Source organism: Malaya genurostris, chromosome 1 (assembly GCF_030247185.1).
Source record: "Malaya genurostris strain Urasoe2022 chromosome 1, Malgen_1.1, whole genome shotgun sequence".
Classification (NCBI taxonomy): domain Eukaryota; kingdom Metazoa; phylum Arthropoda; class Insecta; order Diptera; family Culicidae; genus Malaya; species Malaya genurostris.
In genome coordinates this window covers 43,791,321-43,811,106 of record NC_080570.1, presented here as the reverse complement: position 1 = coordinate 43,811,106, position 19,786 = coordinate 43,791,321, and the positions used below count along the sequence as shown (strand labels likewise).

At 36.7% G+C, this 19,786-nt stretch overlaps 1 protein-coding gene across 13 annotated transcripts in view; it reads left to right on the top strand.

The window, feature by feature from the left end:
* LOC131438262 (cGMP-specific 3',5'-cyclic phosphodiesterase) overlaps positions 1 to 19,786 on the top strand; it is a 189,803-nt gene that overhangs the window by 91,975 nt on the left and 78,042 nt on the right. For 5 of the 13 annotated variants that reach the window (XM_058608185.1, XM_058608168.1, XM_058608151.1 and 2 more), the window contains 2 exons: positions 6,894 to 7,118; positions 8,007 to 8,499. In XM_058608185.1, the coding sequence (XP_058464168.1) occupies positions 7,009 to 7,118; positions 8,007 to 8,499 (603 nt within the window). In that variant the 5' untranslated portion in view covers positions 6,894 to 7,008. Of the gene's footprint in view, positions 1 to 6,893; positions 7,671 to 8,006; positions 8,500 to 19,786 lie in introns of those variants that run through there. The other 8 variants (XM_058608232.1, XM_058608234.1, XM_058608206.1 and 5 more) reach the window with 3 other exon arrangements.

Sequence of the window (19,786 nt, the reverse complement as noted above, 5' to 3'; positions counted from 1 at the left end):
CAACAACTCGAATTTTATCTCTATTAACTTTACATATTTCTTTAACTTCAGAGAAATGTGATGTCAAATCCTTGGTAATTTGCATCAAATTTAAAATCTTTTCTTTTTTTCGAAGATAGACTATCCATGGCCCAGTGGCACCCTGTGGATAATGTTTAGCCCTCGGAGTATTTAAACTCTTACTAGTATCCGGAATCGGATTCGGATGATCTTCCATGAGATCATCCATTACATTAAATTTTTTTGTAAATTAATAATACCAAAATAAAAACTTATGTTTAGTAAAATTTCAGATATAAGAAATAAAAAATAAATTAAATTAAATCTACCTTGTAGCTGATGTCTCTGTTCCTTTATCGTGAAGAACGACGTGAAGCTCTTCCAACGATTTCCAATTGGCAGTCTTCTGCTGTTTCCAATTGGCAGTCTTCTGTCGTTTACTGCTATCTCAGTTGCTCTGCCGTCGTTGTGAACACCACTGCACTTGCTGTGCTGCCTGTACCTGACCCCAGGTACAGTGCTTTTGCTCTTGGTGGCGATCAAATGCGATGCTTGCAGTGTAGCACCTCGCGATATATGCCGTCTCTTTTGATCCTACGCAGCGTACAAATTCTGGTACCTGGTAGATCAGCACTGGGTTGCTTTAGCACCTTTGTGCCTTTGCACCCCTTCGTCTTCGCACCTTTATGCGATGGCACCTCTGTGACTCGTCACTTCTATGCTCTCGCACCTCTGTGTTTCTACACCTCTGTGCGTATGAACGGGATGGCCTTCGTTGCTAGCTTTCCAGTCGGGAAACGCCCCGAATATTGCGTTTGCTATGGGCAGTTTAACTACCTGAAGCTTAGAATTGTCTCGGTAGCAGCCGTTAACTCACGAGCCAGTACAATCGAAACACAACCTCTTCGCTTGAATGGTTTTTACTGAATGTGAAACTACATCAGTTGTATGTTACAACTTTTCAGAAAATAAAAATATTAAGATAAGCCCTTCTGGAGAAAATTGATCTTTTCAAGATATAAGGAAAAGTTTTTTTTCTTTGTGTATACATTTTTCACACAGATTTAATCATTATTCGAAACATAAGTTAAAGCTCCTAATCAATCACGAAATGAATAAAAATACACAAGTTAATTTATTTAAAAAAAAGTCGTCATTTTCCGGTCCATAGCGAACGGTGCATCATATCACTTTTAGGTGGATCGAATATTTTTTCATACATTATCAAGATGAAAATATATTCAGAGACCTCAAATTATTAAAAAAAATCATCCTGCTGACGTTTATCGACGTATTTATTGTTTTTGCCAACTTTTGTAGAGGCATCACTGTGCACTGGTGCGTGCTAATGAGCGAACACTTCTGTTATTTAATTTTTAAATTTATAGAATTTAATGATGGCCTTGCTATGACAATATTTTTCGCAGCAAGGAAAAACTAAACTTTAACAATAAATTGCACTTTTGCTGAATATGCGTGCCCCACGCTTCTCTTATGCGAACCGTACACCAGAGTCCTCACCGGCGTGCACACTTCGGAGAAAATATTTTCATCCACCTCAGAGAATTTCAAAACTCTGCTCTAGCAGTTTAGTGTGATCGAATGATAGAGTTGAAAAAAAAAATAAACACTCGCTCTCATGATGCGTGCACACTTTATATAACAGTGGTATATATGTGTGAAATAGAAGAGCTCTCGTTGATGTTGTCAGTGCGAGGGGAGAAATTATACTAGCTCTTCGTCACACATAGGAGATGGACATCTCTGTTTAGAAGGCCGAAATTATGAAGTTTTCTACGATATTCACCGCTGTTCGGAGCATTTTTCTCGAACGCGATGCAGCCAAATGCTAGCTGGAGCTTTATTTGCGCGTTCATTTGGTGCGAATTTCGCACAGCAAAAAGTGCACAAATCTGATGATTTTTAACCTTCGTTTTACATAGTGGCAATCTTAATAGTTCTTTCGATTAGAAGAGAGCCATTAGAACTTATTTTTCTCCAATGCAAACGACCACCAGTAAAATGACACAATAGCTCTTGTTTGAAGCGAAACTGACTTCGGGAACGACTCGCAATATATCTGCTCGCACTACCGGTTGATTCCGAAAAGAACCAATTTTTATTTTTACGTGATTTTGTTTGTAGCCTTTTTACAAATGGGCTGTCCCAACGGCCACAAAAATAGCAACGTATAGAGTTTCAAAGTCGATTATTTAATTTCGGATTTGAATATTTCAGTGAACGAAACTATCAAAGCGCTGTACGGAATTCATTTCGGGCTTTCAAAAGGACCAAATTGTGGAATTCTCCACGATAATAAATACTGTGCCAAATGCTAGCGAACGTTCGCTTGGTGCGAATTTCGTACAGTGAAAAGTGCACAAAGCTAATCAAAATTATTCTAGATTTGCACTGATGATTTTTACTTTCGATTTGCAAAGAAATAGTCTGAGTAGTTCTTTAGACAACATTTAGAGCCATCAGAACTGTTGATTTTGTGTAATGTTCCCCATCGTTGTCCACTTTTAGTTTTCTTTTCCTCAAATGCAACTATTAAAAAAAAATTCATAATAAACGTGGTATTAACAACAATCTTACAACTTTTTTCCATTCGTTTCGTGAAAGAATTAGAAACACAGGGAAAAAGTTATTAAGAAATAAAATCTGGAGTAATTTCGTTACACTTTCGTGTTGTGAAATTCTCGAAAATGCTCCGAGGTGAGCATAGTGAAGAAAAAAAGAAAGAGTCAAAAAATCATAGTTTTCGAAGGCAACTACTTTGGATTAAGTATCTTGAATCTAATAATTACAATCAATAATTTTTATATTAAAACAATCAACATGAATTTTAAATCAATAACTGACATACGTGATGAAAACACTCTTTAGAAGTTTTAGTAGTGATTTTAAATCGGTGTTGCCATCTCGGAGAAAAGTAAGTTTACATTTTCTTCGTATTTTGCTTATTTCTCGTTTTTTATTTGTTATCCAACCTCCGGAACTGAAAGTCTGATCTATATGTAAAGAAAAGAACGTTATTGTGTGACAATTATATCTTTCATTTGAAACTACAAACAACCAGTCTGACAATTTCGAGAGAAAAGTAAATGCACATACAGGCATTTTGCGAGCTCGCGAACTACTTTGAGTAATTCAAAAGTCGGTTTTCATAGTAATTGCATATCCTTTTCTTTAAGAAAGCAAAACGAAAGCTTTCCAAGCTTTGAAAGAATTTTAATACACTTAGATACAAATGAAAGGCGTTATAATTCCATAAAACGTTATTGAATTTTACCTTGATACGATTTCCGATTCTGGAATTATGAGGTTTATCAGCTTGTAATAATTGCACGAGTAGTTTTATTTACATTATGATGTAAAAATAAATAACGTCCTTTGAACTAGCCTTATGATTATTATATTGCGCGTGTTTTGTTAGTTAACGGCCGAAAAATCTGATTTTCGATATATCAGATTGGCGTGGCGAATTATCGTGGAATAACCAATCTTTCTGCTTGTTCGAAGCTTTTCGAAATTATTGCCAGTAGAGCTATATTGGACCGAGCAAAAAATTACATCTCAATCGACCAACATGGATTTATAACAGGAAGATGATGATGATGGTCCCACCTCATACCCCTACAAAGGTGTGAGCAGAAAGATCCGCTACAAACAAAAGCAGGAAGATCCGTTACAACAAATTTATTAACGCTCACATCTAAATGTATCGCTTGCATGGAAAATAAGGCACAAATGGATGTCATCTACACGGATTGTAATTATTGTTATTCATATTTTTGTTTCAAAAGATTATGGTTTTGCGCCCATTTGATTGGCTACTCAAATGGGCTTTTTCCCATCCTCGTCCATTTAGATTTTTATATCCGATGGACATAACAATGATAATAAATAAATAAATAAATATCGTTTTCTAGTTCCGGAACTACCGGAAATATTTGGTAAGAACTTTAAAACTTACTCACTTCATTTTCTTAGAGATACCTAAATCGATTTTCACAAATTTAGACTAAAATTTAAAGTCTTACGGATTCATGATTAGCTGTTGAATTTTAACCGAATCCGACTACCGGTTTCGGAATCACAAGGTGAAGTGTGTTTAAAATCTTGTATCGTTAGGCAACGGATAATTGCTATAAATTGGGCAAAAACTGTTAAAATTGTAGTTGCCAAACGATCCTATATCAGCTATATCGTTTTCTAGTTTCCGATCCGGAAGTACTGAAAATAGTGGTCGAAATTTCATTTTATTTTCCCTAAGTCGCCTCAACTGATTTTAGATAAATTCAGGTTCATATGAACGGTCTTATGGTCAAATTAGCTGCAATTGAGTTTTATATGGATCCGACTTCCGGTTTCGGAAATATAGTGTTAATATTGCAAACCATCATTTTGAGCGACTATGCATAACAACGTAAAAATTATTCAAAATTTGGCTTAAAACTGGTTACAAATTGTATTTTATTTTGTTGCTGGGCAAACAAACTGAAATCGATTCTTAGTTCCCGGTTCTAAAAGTATCGGAAATAATGATCAAAAAATCCCGAAACGGAACTGACTTCATTCTTGGTTTTTCTCAAGAGTTTTCTGAGTTTTATAGGCCACCCAATTCCTCATACGATGCATTTCATAAAAACCTAATTTGGTAAATAACGCAGAATTTCATTTGCAATGACCTACTGTTGGATTAGCATGCATTTCCCTGGTTTCAACTGTAATTTGCATTCGGCTATCAAGTGCGACTGTATGAATTTATATGTACCAGCAAAGCAGATCTGTGCTTCTGTGGCTCAGTCGATTGACGGACGTACTTTGTGATCCAACGATTCTCGGTTCAAGTCGTGGCGTCACTATCATTATATTTTTTTTTTTAAATTCCAATGAATTGTATGTCACTAGAAAGTCACACAATATTACATGTTCATACAGGTAAATTTGCGTAAACTGCGATGCGATGTTCCTGACTTCCGGCTCCGGAAACACAAGGTAATATGTGAAAATTTATAAGTAATTCCGTACTCATTTTTTTTTAATTTCTCAACTGATTTTCACAATCTAAGATGCAAATAAAAGAAATTGAAATTCTTTAAAAGTCCCCGAAAAGTCGATTTGGATCCGACTTCCGGTTCCGGTATTACCGTACGATAAGTGAAAATTTTTCAATTTCATGAGTAAAAACGAAGTGAAAATTTTTATAAAACTGACTAGTAAATTATTCTTGTTGGCAGATCTTGTTAGCTGGTGGATATATTAACCTACTTTGAGACTACTAGTCCTTGGTTTCTGGTTCCGAAAGAATCGATAATAATGAAAGAAAACTCCAAAAAACGGAACTCACTTCGATTTCTCAGGAACGGATAAACCGATTTTTACTAATTTGGATTAAAATTTAAGCACTAATTGTTTTAAAATATACTGTGCAATTTCATCCGGATACGACTTTCACTTCCGAAATTATAGGCTGATTAGTGTCAAAACTTTCAAATCGTCATTTAAAATGATGAAGCAAAACCGGTACGTGCTGGTACGAAGAAAGAAAACACCACCGCCTTGAGAACAAAGCACACAGCGTGCTTTGTTCAGTTTCATGTAGCGTGTACGAGAGAATGAAAACGTATTCTGAACACAACCGAATCCATCGGCTGTGATTACCAACTATTATATTGATAATAATAACAAAAATACAAATCCTGCAATTGCAGCATGTTTCATTATGCTGCTTGAAAAGTATTACTACCCATTAAACATGAATTTCTTTTACAGTAGTAACAGGAGCACAGGTTTTCGAGTTCCGGCTTTGGAAATAGATTGTCAAAAACTCTATCGGAACTTGCATTGATTTCTAATGATATTTTAACAAAAAAGTTATCATTACCCCACAAGGTGGATTAAAACAGGTTTTATGGTTTAATCTTACCTGAGAATTCAAGAAAGTTTGCTATCTCATTGGTGATAAATGGTTCACCACTACCCGGGAGGGATAATATCCGAAAGTTTTTCACAGATTAGCTGTACCACAGCAAACTAGATGGTACTTGCATGAGGATTATGTGCTCAAAAAGGGTCACGCTCGGCTATCAAGCACATGCATGTGCTATAAAGCAAAGGCAGGCGAAAATGAAATTTCAAAGCAAGTAGCACATAAAGCAGAGAGCCACCGTTTAATGAATGTCAAGCTCGTCGCTCAAAGCGGATGAAGTGCTTTTTTCGGAAGTTCTTCAATCCGTCCGAAGGATCCTGAAATTGGAAATTAAAATTTGTATTGTTTTTTTTTTTTGTCTCCTAAGACAATCTATTTACAGTTCGTGAACGTAATTGAAATTGCGACTTAGATTTTTGGTGCGAGTCCTACCTATATTGTGATTTTTCTTTATACCTATCTATCGGAAATGAAAAGGCCTAAAACATGAAAGGCTGTACGTGTACACTACGGTAGTCCATAGTTACCTTTGGATGGAGACAAAAAATCCGATAAATTCCAGTCACAGATCGGGCGATTGTGGTTGCTTTGATCCTTTTCGGTAGCCCATGAAGAATTCGCTGGCATTGAAAGTAGAAGCACACATTTTTTTTTGAAATTCAGAACCGTGATGGAAGGACCCGAACCGTAGATAACGGGAATGTATGGAGATTTTTTCTTTCGATTTTTTTTTTGAGGAAGGTGGAATGTCGTCATCAAGAGTAGCTAATCAATAATCAATATGCAACGAATCGAGGAAACACATTGCACTGTAATTGGAAATATGAGAAGACCTTTCTAAATTTAATCATGACCTTTCTACTTTAACAACATTTAATTTTCTTCCTAATTGAAATGCCGTGTCGCGAATGAACAGAAATAACATTTCCCTTGTGTCTGTTTCCTCTTGTTACAGCTCGTGGCCGGGCCCATCCAGCTCGAATTATCTCTGGTTAATATTGCGACGCTTTGGGCAGCACCATCGGCGACGATGATGGCCAACCAACCGTCATATCAATGTGAAGGCGTCGATGGGAACCCGGACGACGACAGAGCACGTGATTCCATCGGTCTTCAGGAAGCAAATGACAGGAGAAATTTTCATACAATTAAAACCATTACACCGAGGAGCACTTTATGGGTTCGTGAGCGTGAGTTCGCGGTATAAGTGCTTATCTGCGGAGTCGGTTGTTGAGTACTTGCCAAGTGTCACATCCTAGTCACAGCGGAATAAACGTTGCTTGTTGATGTTACTATTTCTGGTTGGAGCGGACTACTTAACAGTTCTCCGGAGGGTCGTGTCGTGGGCTACTATTGTTATTGTGTCCGGCGATAGACGCTGTAGTTCTCTCGAATGTTAAGCAAGCGAGCAGCAATCAAGTGAGCATCTGTGTGTGAGTGTGTGTGTGTGGGGTGGTGGTATTAGATAACCGTTGACAAATTTGCTGACAAACAGTCAGCTGAAGAAAACATAGTTCATATTTGTGTGAAACAGCACACCGTGGGAGGGAAGGAAGAAAAGTGCAAAAATGTCGACAGAAAATCTGCTCGAAGCAAATCACGTGGAAGGATGTACCAGGAGCGACATTGTCATTGGCAGTGGCAATGATTGTCAGATCGCAACCGACGACGACGGTGACATAATGCCTGCTGCGAGGATGGAAGAGGCTGCAGAAGAAACATTCAGTGGCTGGTACAAAATGGAACTGTGTGCGATGTTGTTTCATGTGTTGTCCCCCGCAGTGAAAATCCTGAATTTGATTTGCTGATTTATTGTTTTTCTTTTGATGTGTTTGAGCTTTAATTTACTGCTTCTGTGTGTGGCTTGTTTTCCAGCTTTCAAAGAAGCGAATTTTATTTTCTCCTGGGACGGGATTTAATATATTACAATTCCAAAGCAACAGTTCGTCGGGTGGTGAACTCAGTGATCCGAATCAAAACAGCACATTGCGTCATTTCTCACGCTTCCATTGCGCCGCCATTCCATCCTCACCAGCGGTGTCCGTTTTTCCCTCTTTCGTTTGTGCAGCCAAGAAGCCACAATCGTTAACAATAATAACACTGTTAGCCCTGACTGCTGTGCGGTAGTTCCGAAGCTTTCCTCGCCGCATGAAAATGGTGGAATAAGTGAAGTTAATTACGGTATAATTAGACGCAATTCGAAACAATCAACCTGCGGGAGCACGGACCCCGGCGGCATCGGTGCTGGTGAGGATTCCAATTTGCTGTCACCGAACAACTCTCGGTCCAGCATGAGTCAGTCCCAGTCGCCGACGCATCTGTCGCCGGTTCGACAGAAGGCGGACTCGATCTGCTCCCTGTCGGAACTGGACGAGGTTGGCGTCTTCTTCGACGAACATTCGACGGCCATCGAGCGGTGGTTCCGAGAGCGAGCACCGGTCGATGTCATCGCTAAACTGCAGTCAATTACAGCCGATATGACCAAGGCCGCACGGTCGCCGCATCGGGCGTCTGTCACTTCCGATCTGTTCCAGCAGTGGCTAGCTTCATCCCCCGTGAAGGTAGGTTACATTTGAGTGTTTATTAAATTGAATTGAATATCCGTCTCGGGGATTCTGACGGTTATAAATTTTGGTTTTTGCAAAAAAAAAAAAAACATTAAGAAACATTTTTGGGAGTTAAACTTTTTTTGTGCATATGGCACATTTTTGTTTATGTTGAACTGTTATGCTACCAAACAGCTCATCATAAACCGCTAAGCAGACATAAAGTTTCTGCTTGCTTGAAGAACACTTTATTGCACAGAAAACAAATATGAATTTCACAGGTGACACAATTCTACAATTCATAACTACTTAACTTGTCAAATAAAGCAATATTCAATTCGTATCGAGTTTTACCGGCTTCGAGTTTGATTTGCACTCGGTGGTTCAGTCGATTAACTGACTTACTTTGTGATCTAATGTTTCTCGGTTCAAGTCGCGTAGTTGCTCTGTAGATATTTTGTTTTTCATTTCGTTTCATTTCAAGCCATGTAATATTCAAATCACACAATTGTACATGTTCTTGAATATCAATTTTCGTGAAATACGAGGCTCCATTTATGTGCATCTTATAAGATGTAAAATCACAACAAGTTTTTGATGAATAAAATAACATCAAATAAATCAAGCACAATAACGATTGCCCCACAAAAAATGTGGCGGACTTTGCTAAACAATGCACGTATCAACAACCACTTAAGTTATTACCATTATTAAGTTTTCGTTCAAACTCATTATTCTTGTAATCATAGTTTAGAAAATAGAGTAGGAAAATATTCATCTATTACTTTAGTGTTATATGCTTAAATTTATACGCACACGGAAAGACCGAAATCAGCATTTTGGCGAAAAAATTAGTTGATTTTCTGATTTTAGTTAGTTATTTTTTGAGACAACTAAAAAAATCTTACTTTTGCTAATTTAGATTTTTTATTTCTGATTCCCTTAATAATAATAAAATATTTGTTGAAATGGCTATTTTTTTAGTTGAATTCACCAATTCAACGAGCTGTCATTTCTTAGCTAAGAAAAAAAACGTTAACACCGTAATGACTACTAGCCACTAGATGGCACACTACTACCGAAAAATATTTCAGTAGCGGTAGTCTTTTCTATATTGGCAGGTATAAATACGATGTTGTATTGGAGAAAAAGACATAAGCGAAACATAAACTTCTTTTGAAAATTTTTCTTCTAAATCGCTGCTTTCTTCATTCGACTTCGCGAAATCGACTCTCTCACTGAAAACTTTGAGTACTCGGAAAACATAAACCGATTACATATACAATTAGAGTGCAACATTCGAAACTCACTTCACTGTTCCACGTAAAACATTATTACGCATAATCGCTTCAAATGCGCACAAATTCTGAATAAATTCACTTTCCACTAAGAGTTTACTTCATTTTTACATATCGGCTTAGAAATTTATATATGGATATATCGTAACACATGCGAAAAACATCAAAACAATTTGCAAACAGTTTCAACAAGACTGTCCTTTTTAGATTTTCAATGGATTGTCCGATTTGACACTTCTCATGAGTATTTGACTCATAAACTTGCTAATAAAATCAATTCAATTTTTGTTTTCTTTGTGCTGTACTTCAGCAATGATTGTGATAGATAAATAGAACCAAATTTTCTCACTTTAATAACAAAATTAGTTGTCAATGAGAATTTCGTACTGGATTGAAATATTGCTGGTTTGTGTCCATGATATTCGCCAACTAAACACATTCTCTAAAAATAAGAGTTTTTTTCAGCACACTAAATTCTCAATTTTAACTAATTTCATAGTTAATTTGGAAATTTTGTTGTTAAAATCAACTAATTCAAAAACAGTAATACGAATTAGGCGCAGAGCTAATTTCGGTCGTTCCGTGCAGGAAAATAACATCCACACTTCTTTGGCGATGTTCGATTTCATTTTTACCTCATACCTGCTGTTCAAAGTGTTGATCAATCTGAAATATACGAATGATCTGTGTTGTAAATTAAATTGGAAAAGGGTTATTTAGTGAAATATTCAGAGTGGACAGCTAATATTCTGCTATGAGGGAGCTGTAGTCAAAGTTAGTTTCGCGTTTACTCACGGTGAACCAAAACGAAAATGAAACTGAATTTTGCATCGATATGTGACGATGGACGAAAGTTGGATCCTACACTACACTCCGGAGTCGTGGCGGTTATCAGCCAAGTGGACTGCTGCCGATAAGAACCGTCCAAAGCGGCCAAAACACCAATGAGGGACGGTAAGCTTATGGTCTCAGTCTTTTGGGATGCTCATAGAATTTAGTTCATCAACTACCATGAAAAAGGTAAGACTACAATCTACAAGTAAAGGTCGGATAACGCCAAGTCTAGATTGTAGAGCAGGGCAGAATGGCCCATCCACTTTATTTATTTATTTTTTTATTTATTTGGAGCAGGAAAAAGCCCAATGGAGCTGAAATATTAATCTTTCACTCCAGCAGGAATAAAACTTCCTCATCGTTTATATCAACAGATTATAACAATCCAACAGAGACATGTATGTACTTAATACTATTAATTAAAACTAACCCTAGCTAACTAACTCTATAGTAATTAGATGACACTAAGCCCATCGGGTAAACGATGGTGTTTTTGCGTCGAAACTAGAGAAGAAAAGAAATATGCTTTTAAAGGGGAGGTAGAAGGAGGGAGTGGTGAATGAGAGTTGGCGAACGAAACGCGGCTAGGTTCGGCATGTGGATTTTATTAGTGGTCGAAAAAGATGGTGGAAGACGGATAAAAAAAGAGGGTGAGCAAACGTGGTTAGAACCAACATATAGATCTAACTAATGTTCAAAAAGATAGGAGAAGAACGATAAAGTGCGGAGAAGAGGAGATACAATAGGATTAGTTACAACGAGCGAATTTATTAGTTTTCAATGGAGATGGCGGAGAGATGAAAGGGTGGTCGAGCGGAAAGAATTAACATTAGTATTATAACTGCAAAAATAAAGAATCATGGAATATCCAAATTGTTTTTGATCGATGTCACAACACAAGACCCAGTGTTGTCGTGATGAAAAATCCTGAAACCGTATTCTAACCGTTTTTGAAGTGGAACACATCTTTATTTTCTATATAGGGGTGCGAATCAGAAACTCAAGGAAAAATACATGTAGAAATGTGGTCAGGTTTTAAACACTTACAGCTCAGTCTATTTTGTATCAATTATTAATATTATTTCATCATTTGATTGGAAATATTTCTAAGTTTCGATTTGAATGTATCAAGCCACGTATTTTCAATTATAAATGATTGAAATTTTGATTAATAGCGACGGTTTTGAAGGAGTAAGCTATAAGCATCGGTCGGATTGGTCAATCGATGCAAAAGCGAAGCTGTTGGAAGCTCGCGAATCTATAAATAGAAGCGAAATTATAGCTAACGTTTCAATCCTACGCGTAGTATGCTAGAGGTAGGTTGTTGCTAGACAGCAAGACAAATAGTGCCATAAAACGATTTGAAGCTTTAATCAAAATGCTCTGATCTTGTGTCATGCAAACTCGGATGAAATTCCATATTATGTCGTTTCGCCTGAGAAATTGACAGCTACCCCAGAGAAAATTTCGAGTGCCTTAGATTAATCTCTAATTTATATAAGATGAACTCGATTGATAATGAGAAAAAGTTTATCGCTTCAACCGAAATCGCAGAATGGTAGAGAAACTTAACGCTATAAAAATAATTGCTTGCATACAAAACTTGAACATAAGCTTGGCGAAGAAAAACTTAAATATCGAAATCCGTATCACAAGTATGTACAAAGATATAATTGCATACATTTAGGATATTGGTGTAGTTTCGTCGGGTATAAAACAAATACAAATCAAGACAAACAATGTTCGGTGCTGGTACCTAATCAAGATCAATCTAAGCAGACTCTCGTGCAATTGCGGATCCAAAAGTGTGGCGATTGATTGAACTGTTTGATTGTAGAACATTAGAAATTTTGGTTGCCTTGTTCCACATCAATGGCTCGAACAACCCCATTTGGCGGATCCTTGTAGTTTTCTTTGAATACCCGCTCTGCGCGAATACGTTGGGTGCGATCCAACCAGTGTTAGGGATTGTGGATATTGTATACAACATTTTCAATCCGGTAGAAGATGCTACAAGAACTCGTGTCTTTCAATGCATGAACCGTGAGAGAATTTTTCTACATTTCTTCGCTCCACTTCATACTATGAGTATTTCACGACCCTTAAAAAAAGTTACAGTTTGATAATGATCGGTGCTGTGTATAATTTACCAAGAGAGAATCGCAAGTTGACAATTATCACAGAAAATAGAATCGATGATTCGGCTTGATGATTCTCATACTAGGTTGCAATATTTCAAAGCCCTTGTGTGGAACATTCACATACATTTTCATAGAAACAACTTATACAAAGGTTATATGCACATAGTTAGAATAAGCGGCAATAGTAAAACGATTCTATCGCAATTATCAACTGCCCGTATAGAATCGGATTGCGAAACGAGTATAAGCGACCGTTTGTTGCTTCAGAGAGAATCCCCACAGCAGCATGCTAACCTTTGATTCTCACACAGGTCAACGAGAGAAATTCGCTCTCGCACTGGTGTCCATTCTATGTAAAATGAACCATGTCGGTTTTTACTGTTGCTGAGATTATATACGTCTCTCTTTGATGGCACTCATTGAATCGTGTGAAGAGTTGCTAGAGAGCGTTCTTTGATACGATAAAAGTCATCCTTGACTTCAACCACCAAGCCTCAAAAACAGTCGGAACGGTATTTTTAAATGCCTGTATCTACTTCATACTGAACCGATTTGGCTAATTTTGGCAACAGTGGATTTTTTTGAATGTCTTGATTAATGAAGTCATACATTGAGGTCTTTCTTACGCAACTTTTTTACTTAAATTTCCGAAGCTACGCGGACTTCCTAGGTTACGCGTTTTTTTTTCACGCGGATTTCCGAAGTTGCGCTTATTTTCAACGCGAATTTACAGAGCTATCCGCTTTTCTTCTTTTGGTTTAGAAATGTATGAAACGTCATCATCTGGCGATATACCGAATTTTTTTTAAAGTCTCTGACACTTGGAAAATTTTCGGTTTTTTCTAAACATATTTAAAAAAAAAGTAGATTTGAATGTTTCATGCATATCTAAGATATCTGGCACCAAAAAAAAAACGATTTCGGGAATCTCATAATCAAAGTTTCATGCATTTCTAAGGTATTTAGTATAAAAAAAATTCGCTTATAGTTTTGCGTTTTTTACGCGGATATCCGAAGCTACTTGGTTTTTTACTCGAATTTCTGAAGTTACGCGGTTTTTTGCGCAGTTTTTTGTATGCAGTACATATCCCCCGCGCAAAAAGAGACCTCAGTGTACTTGGATTTAAGCGTTGATCAATTTTGCAGAGCTGAAGACGTCGGAGAAAGAACTGTAAAAAGTCTCATGTTTCGCAATCATTGTTGAGAAACGGAAAATCTATCTCAATTATCGTTCACATGGAAAGTTTTTAACAATGGCTGTCGTTATCAATCTGTACATAAATGGTAGAACATTGTGTCAAATACTACCACCCTATCTTGAAAACATTTTGCCTCAAGAAATTCGACTTTAATCAACACTTTAATTAGTTGTTCTTAGCACGCCAAGTCGTTATTATTATTTTTTAATCATCACAACAAACTAATGAAAGCCACCAAAACCGTCAATCACGAACCAATAGATCCGTAATCCCGTTATAATAAATTTTCAAGTTAATTTACCAGACGACCCCTCTGGAAATGACCAGCACTGATAACACCCGGCAGTACCACATACTCCTGTTCTGTCGTGGTATGAAACAAAAAAAAACGGTGTGATTAATTTCCCAAAAGTTGATCCTTTAGCCTCAGTTCGTTTGTCCCCGGTAGGATTGAGCCGGATGGTGTGCGAAAGGCAAACGTAGAACCGGTGCGATCTCACTCAAAGCTGCTCAACTCGGTATGACATAATTTTCCCCGAGGGACGTGGGAGAGGTGAAACAAAGAACTTTCGCCATTTAGTTAGACCGCATCAGTTCGATTTATGTCTGCTGCCCGCGAGAGCTAACGCCGATTGCAAACATTCTTCAAGTGTAATAATTTAATTAAATTTATGTCCGAAGTTTTACGACTATCCTGTCAGGATGTGAATTGAATGTCAATGACGCGCGGGTGTAGAATTGACACGGTTCAGTGGAATCATTGTGCTGCTGCATCACATTACTTTGTTGAACGAATGTGAACTATACTAATAGCGTTTAGTTCCGGAAACAATGGATTTAAAATTACCATCTATATAATAGGATGACATACACGTGTTGAGCTTTGGCCATTACATTGGGTGTCACAAAAACCAAACCGAAATTGTCTAAACAATCATTTTCTTAACAAATGATGTATTTTTCGTCACGGGCCCATTTTTAAAAGTAGTTTTTTGTGATCTACTGTTAGAAGAAAGTTTTAGTGCCAAAAAAATATTCAAAGTTAAACTGAACACTAAGGTGAAATTCAGCGAAATGTACGTTTTGCCTTTGAAGAACTGAAAACATTTTGGTTTGCTCAATTGAAATTATCACATCTCTGTATGCATATAATTTCGATTGTATTCTTAGCGGCCCTGTAACATTTTTTTAGTGCTGTTCCAGACTGTAAGTAGCCCTTGGTAAACATTTGAAGTTTGCCCCCAAAGGAAATTCATATTGTTATACGACAGGCGAAAGAGTTTGGACTAGAGAAAATTTCCCTAAAATTTCAATCCTTTAACTACTTTCAATCCAAAAATACTTAAAAATGTTGAAACGTATATTTTTACTCTTCCAACTTTGGTTCAACTCTAGCTTTTCTAGTAAGACGTAAATAATTTTTGATGCTTCGATTTCATATTTTTTTCAAAAGTGTTGTTTGATTTTTTGTTCTATAAAGAATAACAATCAATCCTGCATTTCCATTGAAGGTCTACAGGGATAAAACACATTGTGTTTAGCTCTAGGAGTTATGTACTATGCATCCTTCTAATAGAGCTTTAATGGAGACGCATGATTGAATTTCAATTGTTTTGGAAATATCTAAAAATATTGGATTTTCATTCAATTTTGAAACCAAAGCATTTCAACTTGTGCAGAAAATTATTTATTTATTGATTAAAAATCCACATTGGTACCAAAATCAGAAGTGTGAAAAAAATTAGTCTAAAATTTAGTTTAGATACTAATCGGGGAATCAGATTGAAAAAATTACATGTGAACGCTATTATGTAATGAAAATGGCGAATACTACCGCAAAGGCGGGACTTAAACCCGTAGCCGAGGAAGCTGTTTTGCGAATTAAACTACCCTGCATATGAAAATACATGAAGAGAAAGTCCAATTGACTAGAAGAATCAAGCATGCTTCGCTGTACTTAGCCCAGTGATGGAATTTCACTAGAGTAATACACCAATACACCAATTCGTCATATATTGCTGATCATATTTCCGACAGCATAGAGAAAAATATATGTTGTTGGGTTAAGTACAACAAGAGATATTCACGATTAAGTTCTACACATACATACTTGTACAGGGTAAATTTTGAAAAGACGCTCCATAGTAAAGTAAGTCGTACCAACGACAAAAAACCAAACCGAACACAATGAATTGAATGTATGAATTGATAGCGAACCTTCCGACAGCCGGCTGTTCGGAGTTTTACGAATTTCGGAAGAAATTTCGTATTTTAGTTGGAAGCACATATTAATACTAAACGCGATTAAAATGCAAAGTATTCTCGGTAGCTGACTACCCAGAGCAATAAACACATGATAATATTATTCGAAAATTTACTAACAAACAACACCTTCTTGTGATGCAAGTGGAAATGCAGAGGATTCCTTCGTTTCTAATCAGTAACGGACTAGCAACACACGGGCGGTCTCCAATGATATGGTATAATGTATTTGTTGAGAGTTGAGACTAAGAACGAAATCTTTCAATTTAGTAGACGAATGTAAACTGCTACGAAATCATTTCCTCCCCCAACAAATCTACGTGGTTTTTGGATGACCTACATAAACATTGCATTATGATTTGTTTGAATATATTTCGATTCCTCATTTCGGATTCAATCGTTTTATCTGCTTTAGCAAAATTTCGATTCCTATCAAAGTTTATAGTACAAAGCGTAGAAGCAATCACAAACGATTTTGTTATAGCAGTCGAAGGTGCCGGCTGCGTATAATCCTTGGACTTTCCTTTGTTCTTACAACTGTTTTTACAGCACTGCTGTCGTTTCGCCCAACAGAGCACTGATGTATCGATGGTGTCAAACAACATAAAAAGAAACTGAAATTCGAGGAATATAATGCAGATAACTTCGGAAGTCGTAATTAAATGTTTCGGATTGACAGAGCTTCTTTCCTACTTGTGAAATACCAATTTGGTATAAATCCTCAGTAATCCTTTATTTTGTCTCATTTATTCATCACTGAACTCGTAGAAATGGAAATATTTGCATAATCCAACGTGAATAATGCTTTCAACGAAGCAACTGTTGAAGTGGATTAAATAAGTATTAAATAACCACCGAATCTGCAGCAACTTTAATAAATTGAATCAATTAAAACTTCGTTCCTAAGCTCCCTGTTGCTAAATCTTAATGCAATATGGAAATTCGCTAAATTTTTCCGTCCTGAAGCCTAGCCTAGCAGAAAAAAATATGCGGGTCCGCCCTGCACTCGAGACATTTTGTTGCAATAATATCACATTTCGCACAGCCAAAGCGAATAATCTGGCTCTTAACGAGGGATCGCTTTCAGTCCGTTCAACGCGATGAAAGCAGAACACTTTTTTCTTTTTTTCTTTTTCCATCGCATAACATTGAATGTTAAAGGTGATTTATTGTTTTCACTAATGGTGCAATCTGCTAGCACCATTAGTATGTAGATTAAATACACGCATTTCATCATCATCACCTAGCCGAGAAACGGATTCCTTGAACTACATAAACCAGTCTGTATCCAGGCTACATAGGAATGGAATTTCCTGACTAGTTTTCTGTTCAGTTTGCTATTGCGCCAAGAGAAAGCCCCGTTGAAGGAATGTAGTATAACTAAGAGCGCAAGAAAAATAAAAGATAAATACAAATCTCGATGAACAAAAAAAAACGGAATAGCAATTTCTTGCCTTCTCACGGTACTTTTGTAGCGTTACGATTGGTCACCAATGCACAGCAGCAAAGTCCAGGATTTCCGATCCTAAGCACATAATACCGGCACTCCCCAGTAGTGCAAACGTGAATAATTGGTCATCAGCTTTTTTTTTTCGTCGTTTTTTTTGTCGCATCTAAACACTGAACGGAAAGAAAAAAAAGCGTTCTCTTTTGGGGAAATCCTTACCTCAATATTGGTGCACGAGTACCAAGAATAACGAAGAAAAGTATTTTCTATTTAAAATTCTGTTCATAAAACTGTGCCAGTAGACAACTTTAGTGATGATGGATCTTGCATCTCATGGCACAGTCTGTAAAGTAATGAAAAATTCTTACACGGTTTGCCAATTTATTCCAGACTGCGATGAGAATATATCAATCACGTAAATTTCAAAGAATTTATTTTCAATCAGTTTTATGAATGACATTTGTTGCATCCTACAGGATTTGTCATAGGCAAATCAGGTGCTTGGTTTACTTCCGTTGGAACTCAGGTACCCCAGTACAATACGAAAAATACTTATCTGTGAGGGGTTTTATACAGTAGCCTAATTTGATAGGGTAGTAAAATCTTACAGTCTAGATGCGAGATACTAGATTGGCACGGATCCGGAAAAGCTTAAATAAGCATGTACAAAACAAGAAACGTACTTACTGCTGCAAAAATGCGACTTTGTTTGATCTTTCATAAATTATAATCAAATTTCCATATTTCGAAAAATATAGAAATTTGATTATAACTTTTTTGTGAAATATCTAAACATAGTAAACGAGAAAAATGTAAAGGATACTACTAGCTACAGCATTGCTGAATAGCATTGTTTATCTTGTATGTAAAGCAAAGTCCTGGCATTACATTCCTTTTGTGGAATTTGGCCTTTCTGTTTCAACAGAATTCGCAGCCGATTCTTAGTGTACAGAATCATTGCATGGCTAGTACTATGGATCCTACTGACACTAAGAATTTTATTTTATCTTGTATGTAGAAGAAGTCCATAGTTGTTAAAAAATAGCTAGAGTAGTAGTATATACAAGTGAAGCGATACCTAGTTTTTTGGTTTCACGGATAAAAGAGACAAAACGCATTCGTCATACTGTAGTATGATTTGTATAGAGATGTTTGTATCGCTCTCTGCTTTATTGCGATTGTGTGAATGATAGGGGTAATGACGTTTCATGTCCACATAAATCCATACTATTTAATAGCTTCAGCGAAGATTGACGCTCCAATGTTTACCTCGAAGCATCTATTTTGTAATCCAAAAGATATTAGAACTACCAAAAGAAGCAAAACCAAACTTGGAATCTCGTAAACTTGCCAGATGCTTCTTGTGTCCAAGATAATCTGATCGTAAGAGTCGTATATGTTTAACACTCAAACGCTTGGGTAGGGATTTTCGACGAATTTATTTTTTCAAAAAATCTAAACTCTTGATACCGTGATCAATTTCGATGCGTCCAGTGTCAAAAAAATCAGATTTTCTTCTAGTCCATGCTGACTTTCCTTTCCGTGCAGTGCAGTTTCAGCCCAAAATCTTTTAAAAAGAAGCTTCGATGATAATTTATGAGTTTGGTAAATTATACGATGAAATATAAAATTTTATATTAAAAAAGTCCCTAGATTACGTCAAAATTCCCTGTTTACCTCCATTTTGCTATAACTCCAGCATTTCAAACCGATTTTTAACATTTTTGTGGCATTGTGTAGATTTTGAAATTGTTTATTAGTTGCTACCACACACTAGTGGAGATCCATGAAATCGATGGATGAAACTATCGTGTGTTACCTCGTAGATAGCAAAATAGACAAAAGAAAGAAATCCGTTACTGCTGTCATGATTAGAAAATCATGAAACCAATCATTTTAACTGCTCATGAAACCATGAGCAATAACTCTTCTCTCATGAAAATTAATCATGGTTCGAAAATGCGTTACTTGAGGAATGTATTTCTTTTAAAGCTCGTAACTCCAATTTTCTACCCGGATATCACGGGTTGGCGGTTCAATGCATAGGACGCTAGTCTTACAAGCCAGTTGTCGTATGTTTGAGCCCCGACCTGGAAGGATTCTTAGTGTCAGTAGGATCCA